Here is a 7260-nt window from a genome sequence, read left to right on the forward strand (position 1 = left end):
AGTACCGCTGTGTCATGGGGTGACAAAGTCCTCAATGAAATTTAAGTGGAAGATGTGGAAGACCTAGAACTAATGTAGGTGCAAGCAATGCCCCAGGACACCAGATATTTTTTAGCGTCTTTAAGAAATGTGTTAGTGAATTGTTGGGCCACACAGTTGCATAGATTTACCGGAATAGTGTTGCTGAGGGTATTGTTCCAGGGGATTGGAAGGCTTGTTAATGTTCTGATACATAAAAAGGGTATAAAGGAACCGTGTCGAAGCATCATCGAGTGAGTTTGACGAGTTCCATCACGAAAATTTTGGAAATTGTCATCAAAAGGTAATTGGTGAAGTGGACAGACGAGAATAGTGTCGGGAAATCAGGAAGGGGAAGTCGTGTAACCAACCTCCTTTGCTTCTACGATCACATGACTAAGGCTATGGGAAAAGGCAATGAATGAATGCCAGGGTCTCTGCCACCAGACTTATCCAGTTGCCGAGATCTCTTCCAGCCCAGCTTCGTGGCAGAGTCTGGAACAAAGTGAGTGTGTACACCTAACAGTCTGAGTGTGTAGCTAGTGTTGTGTCTGATATTTCAGTAGTGCTACCTATACTTCAAATTGTGAGTGAAGTGTAATGATTGAATATTTGTAACGTTGTAGGCCTGTTGCTCTCTGTGGCGAGACTTTTTAACGGGGAGATCGGCTCGAATTCGCGCCTTGAAGTTCGGAACCACAGAAAACCAACTTCATCCGACCACCACTGTGGGGTTCGAACCCGGATCTATGGGAAAAGGCAAAAACGTCGTTGTTTATCTTGATTTTCATGAGGTATTCCACCGGGTCCAACATGGTAAACTCTTGAGGCATTTACGCGAGATTGGGATTGGGGGAAACTTGCTGAACTGGATAGATTCGTGGTTAAGTGATGGGTCACAACGAGTTATGGTGAACGGGAAATTCGCTGATTGGACAGGCGTCACAAGTGGATTTCCTCAAGGAAGTGTCATTGATCCCATACTTGTTTCACTTTTTTATCGATAAACTCGATTAGGGCATCGTAGGGATTGCTAGCGAATTCGCAAATGACGTGAAACTAATGGGGGTAGTCGGGAATCAAAGCAAAAGGGAGAGGCTCCAAACGAACTTGAATGATTGCAGCCTGAGCTAACGATTGGAACATGATATTTTTGTTGCATGATCCGTGCGTTGGCAAGTGCATAATTTCAGAATTAATGGAAGAAATAATTTCAGCATTGATGAAAGTGATAAATCCAAAATTAAAAAAAATGAAAGTGATAATTCTAAAATTAGTGTGAGATAATTACAAAATTATTGAAAGATAATTTCAGTATTGAAAGATAATTTCAGTATTGAAAGATAATTTCAGTATTGAAAGATAATTTCAGTATTGAAAGATAATTTCAGTATTAATGAAAGAATAAAAGAAATAATTCCAAAATTAATGAAAGAAATAATTCCAAAATTAATGAAAGAAATAATTCCAAAATCAATGGAAGCAATAATTCCAGAATGAAGGAAAGATAATTTCAGCATTTATGAAGTGATAATTCCAAAAAAATAAAAGCTATAATTTCAGCATTAATGAAAGATAGTTAAAGAATTAATGATAGATAATTTTGTTTTTCCACAGAATTTCAGCATTGATGAATGTGATAATTCCAAAATTAATGAAAAAGTTATAATTCTAAAATTAATGTAAGAGATAATTACAAAATCAATGAAAGTTATAATTCCAAAATCAATGAAAGTTATAATTCCAAAATCAATGAAAGTTATAATTCCAAAATCAATGAAAGTTATAATTCCAAAATCAATGAAGAAGATAATTTCAAAACCAATGAAAGATAATTTCAAAACCAATGAAAGATAATTTCAAAACCAATGAAAGATAATTTCAAAACCAATGAAAGATAATTTCAGTAATGAAAGATAATTTCAGTAATGAAAGATAATTTCAGTAATGAAAGATAATTCCAGAAGTAAGGAAAGAGCTAATTTCAAAATCAATGAAAGAAAAACGTCTAGGATTAATGAAAGAGAATTTCAGCAATGATGAAGTGATAATTCCAAAAAAATAAATAAATAAAAGCGATAATATAATTCTCCAAAATCAATGAAAGATAATTTAAGTATTGAAAGATAATTCCAGAATTAGGGAGAGAGATAATTCCAAAATGAAAAGAAATCCCCCTTTGCAATAATAAATTCAAATATACCAATTCCTTCAATTTTCACGAATTTGTAAACTATAGTATTTACGAATATATGGATATGGGACACTGTGGGAAGAAATTAGTAAGATATTCTTTATAAGAATTTATAGATGAGATCTTAATTAGGATTACCAGATTAGGATTACCATGTCCTGTTTTTAGATGTCATTTCAAGGGCCCTCCTACGTTTCGGAAAATTCGCGTTTTTTTGTTCCCCTTTTCAGGTTTCCGGAAATATTTTTCATTATTTTTTTCCATTTCGAAACATAAATTTGTTCATTTATATGAGCATTTTTGTTTTTTTCCCCCACACGCATTCACCAATAGCCGTCGAAATTCCCAGAGAACTTTTTGTTCCAGTTTTTTTTTTACCAGTTCTGTTTTAGAGTTGGGAAAATTATTGTAGAGGCCGGTTTTTTATATTAGTCGGAACAGTGGCGCTATGTATTGGGAAAAATGGGATAAATGACGTCCTCCTTTCTCAGTCTTCGGATCTGGTAACCCTGTTTTAATGTGCCTTAAAAAAGCATTGAAGCGAGATCGTGTCTTCTGAGAACTGCGAACTGCGCGTGCTCGTGTTTCGCATGTGGTTCCATCTATTTTCTAACTTCGAGGTGAGAAAACTGACGCCGAGGGGAAATCTATCCTGAACGAGTTTTAATGTTTTGGGTAAAACGCGTGCGGTTGTGAAACGTTTTCGGATTTGCGCCCAGGAAAATGAACTTGAAACGTGAACGGATTAGTTTGACACAAAATTGTACGAGTTGAAAATGAAATTTATTTTGATGATGATAATATACTTCAAAAACGAGTGAGAGTTGTTTGTAATCCGAAGACCAGCTGCGAATTTAGGAAAATAAGATGATTTACGCTTGAAACTATGCAATAAAAGAGACAGATCTAATGGAATTTGAAATTATTGCACGATCCTTGTTTAAGTGGAACGTATACATTCTCCCCTTTCACGGGACCTCTCAAGTAACATTTCGCAGAATCGAGTATCCAGGATCTATACGTCCTCCTATCCATCCAACATAGGGCATAGCATATCAACGGATTATCTGGAAAGGACAGAAGTAATCAGTGATGTAAAATATATATATATATATTATACATGCATAATCGCCGGTAAAAGTGATAAATTTATAGGAAAATTGATAAAACTTACAAAAATGGTTGGTAAGTATGCATAATAACCGCATTTATCATATTTACCGTAAAAAAATTTACTTCTTGGTTTCCACTTGTGATATAAAGAGGTTTGGGAGTCTAGTCTCAGAGATTTCGACTTACTTTGAAGCCAGACTTGACTGATACGATTCCAGAGCTCTGCAGGTTTAAGTGCATCGATACTCTTCAAAAGGTTTCCGTCCAGTTTAACTTCGTTCAACGATTTCATGCCATCAAACATATTTTTCGGCAACTTTTCGATTCGGTTGAAACTATATTAGGAACGAAAGTAGATTATATAGAACCTGACTCTCTATAATTCCGGATCCACACCCGCAGCGCTATGCAGATTCAACTTACGGAAAAACCGGTTTTCAGTTGTGGTTGGCACAGCGTGGGCTATTTTAATGGTCGATTTTACGCAGCCACTCCTCCAAAACCAGTTTTACGCAGCTCAGAGTCGCGTAGCACGGCGGTCGTGTATCCGGCTTATGAAGTTGGCATACAAGCTGTTTGTTGATATCGAAAGTGTATAAAAATATAATGAAAATAAACTGCGATAGAAAAAGAGACTACATTTTACATAAATCGAATCAGAAAATTTTTCGGTATTGTAAAAAGTACTTCGTTGAGGCTTTAACGGGCAGGCATGGATCCAGGACGATGTGGCGGGAGGGACAAATTGTGTAAAATCGTTAGATCGTACCGTATTCCACGGAACAGATAGATTTTCCCTATATTATTCGGCTCTTGGGAGGGGAGATACTACTACCACTACTAAACCACACATGCACCTCGTCCATATTCCTCTGCGGAATCTCTAACGAATCGGTACATGTTGGAACGTGCGTGTACGTATAGTGAAACCTGACGTGGAGTTTGTTTCTTTGTAATGGTTGATATGTGTGTATAGTGCTGCATCTGACATCAATCTCTCTAATTTTGAGTGAAGTGCAATGATTAAATAATTTTACCATTGTAGGCCAGTTGCTCTCCAGGGCGATATGTCGGAGAAGCGACTTATTGTTTAAGTGCTTTAAATAGTCCCGTATTATATATACAGGACAGGAAAATTTCTCTCATATTATTCGGCTCTTGGGAGGGGTGATCGCGAGTCCTCTACATAGCCACTTAAGTGATCTCTAAATGTTCCGCGGATCCTTTAAGCTATCTCTAAATGTCCGCGGATCCTTTAAGCTATCTCTAAATGTTCCGCGGATCCTTTAAGCTATCTCTAAATGTTCCGCGGATCCTTTAAACTATCTCTAAATGTTCCGCGGATCCTTTCAGTGATTCGGAAATGTGTCGCAGGCCGCTCAAGTGGTTGCTCTGGAATTGTGCCGCGCGTGACTGAGGTTATCCGTAATTATGTCGCGGATCACTTACGTAATCTGGGAATGGGCCGCGGGTAACTTGAGTGAGATGTAGAACCGCACTGGGTGCCACTTAAGTGCTCTAAAACTGTGCCACATGTCACTCCAGGGATCTCTAAATGTGACACGGATCACTTAAGTGTTCTGGAACTGCGTAACGTGTCACTTAAGTGTTCAAGAACTGCGTAACGGGTCACTTGAGCGATCTGTGAATGTGCCTCTTAGTTCATTTTTACAAAATTAGGTTTGAGGGGTACAGAGCACATCAAATAACCCCCAGGGCCGCATTTGGTCCGCGGGCCAAGGGCTTATCACATATGGCTCAGAGGGTGGGTCGCAATGAATTTCTTAAAAAGAAATTTTGAATTCTTTTCAAATAGCATTGAAATTAGCAGAAATTGATTATAACACAAAGCTGTTTTCTCCCGAAATGGGAATTAAAAATTTTTTTGCATTAAAAAAGTAAATTTTTAATCGTCGGGAGGGAGGACCGAGAGGAGCCCCACTATGCCCCCCCCCCCCCCAACGTACGTCTCTGATCCCACCAATATGCGTTAAGAGGCAGGGGGTAGAGCTGATGACGAAATTTTGCTGACAGGAGGTCAGAGTTTTGTTGACTTTTGCTGACGGTGAAGGGAGGGTGTCAAAAATTGCTAAAAATTTGCTGACGCAATACTTGAACGGCCCCCATACAAAATATGGATTCGGGAAGCATTTAAGTTTATTTATAATTTACTTGCCTGACCGGACATGCAAAATTTTGGAGATTTGTCCAGCCCTGATTTGAAACAAATTATTTAGTACAAAACTAATAAGTAATTAATATTTCGGAAGAAAATTTTGCATAATGTGGGGAAAGAAAAGGGGTCAAAAGTACCTCAAATCTAAGCTCCACAGCTTCGAAGCCGGATCTGGGAACATGGATCGTTCGACGTGGCGAATACGATTCTGCGCCAAAGAGAAAAACACCAATTCGGAATGATTTCGAAACACGAAAGGATGGACAAATTCGATTTCCGCTCTAGTTATTTCCACGAGACGCAAACCGGCAGCAAAATCAAAATGTTTCGGCAGAGATATAACTTTAGTGTTATCCATAACTAAATTTCGCAAGTTTTTCAACGTCGGCACGGCTGACCAATCCCACGAGTATATTCCAGACGAACCGTATATCTCAAACCACTCGAGATCGTCCTTCAAGAACTCGAACGGATGATTATTATTATTATTATCCGAAACCGAGAGATTTAAGAACTTCACGGACGAATCTTCTAGAATCACTCTTTTCACGGAACTCATATTGGAGAACAAATTTGGAGGTAGAACGTCGACTGAGACATCTTTTAGGTGGAAATTCACGGTCGGGATTGGTTGGAGTTGCGGCACTGCTTTCTGGAGATCGCTGAATTCGAAGAAACTACCTTCACATTTTATCCACATTGTCTCGTTGTCATATATTGAAGAAATCGATTCGCACGAACCGATACCGTTGATGGACGCGTACTTTGTTGCCAGCAGCAGCAGCAGAAAAAATGGAAATATCTCCATGATTGTTTTCTTACGCTTAATGAAACATTCATCCTTGTATATCAGATGTTTCTGTCGATGAGATCAATATAATATTGCTAGGAAAGTATTCATAGTCCCGTTTCAATGTCATAAATTATCTACGACTATTATCAACGACTTTGTTCACTTTTCTTCGGTTCGAAATGAACGTGCAATTGATGTTTCAAGCTTTTAGAGAGGTTTGGTATATCCTTTACACACAATAATAACCAGGCTGAAGTAATTTCTATTAGGCACAATGTAACGTCAGATAAAAAGGTACATGTTGTAAGAAGTAATAACTTACTCTTATCAGTTTCCTGTCAGAATGCTGAAAATAAATAATGATAACGTTTAGAAATATGCTACGAAATAAAGACTATAAAACCGAACTTTTCGTTATCTTATTTGCTTTGAGAAACACCTCCGCTGATGTCGTCATATTAATGAAGAAATTTCGAATACAATTAGTTTCTTGTTGAAGCGGAGAAAACGAAATACAGTCGACGCCGCTTATTAGAATCACATTAGTTATCCGAATACGTTGGAAACGTCATTTTGGAAGAAAATATCAATTGCCATGTTTTCATTTTTTATGAAAGCCCGACATTTCGTAACACCTAAACAACCCTTGTTTTTTTTATATGACGCTCAGAACTGAAGTTACGTCCACTTTAGTGTTGCGTTTTTACATGCGAGTAAACAGTGAATAAAAACTTTAAACGCGTTTTACGTAGAATGATATTTTTGACATTTTACCTGAGTTTGGAACATGATTTCTAAAAATCCTTTCGTTGTATTATTACGAAATTTTAATATGATGTTTCGCTATATATTGTTAAGATTATGGACCAAAAATCTAAAGTTTATCACACATATTTGTCTAATTGCAGTGTTTTATAGACGAAATGTGGAATGAAATTTCAAAAAAATCCACACGTACATTAACAG

At 37.4% G+C, this 7260-nt stretch overlaps 1 protein-coding gene across 1 annotated transcript; it reads right to left on the minus strand.

The window, feature by feature from the left end:
* Nucleotides 1-2977: 2977 nt before the first annotated feature.
* LOC149089636 (uncharacterized) lies at nucleotides 2978-6551 on the minus strand. The gene is made up of 3 exons (XM_089235280.1): nucleotides 5639-6551; nucleotides 3512-3660; nucleotides 2978-3279 (listed from the first exon to the last, which is right to left on the minus strand). The coding sequence occupies exons 1-3, from the start codon at nucleotides 6307-6309 to the stop codon at nucleotides 3119-3121; spliced, it is 981 nt and encodes a 326-aa protein (XP_089091406.1). The 5' UTR covers nucleotides 6310-6551; the 3' UTR covers nucleotides 2978-3118.
* Nucleotides 6552-7260: the final 709 nt, after the last annotated feature.

Source organism: Pholcus phalangioides, unplaced genomic scaffold (genome assembly GCF_987345545.1).
Source record: "Pholcus phalangioides strain wild (caught in Gottingen) unplaced genomic scaffold, Ppha-v1.0 ptg000001l_1, whole genome shotgun sequence".
NCBI lineage: Eukaryota > Metazoa > Arthropoda > Arachnida > Araneae > Pholcidae > Pholcus > Pholcus phalangioides.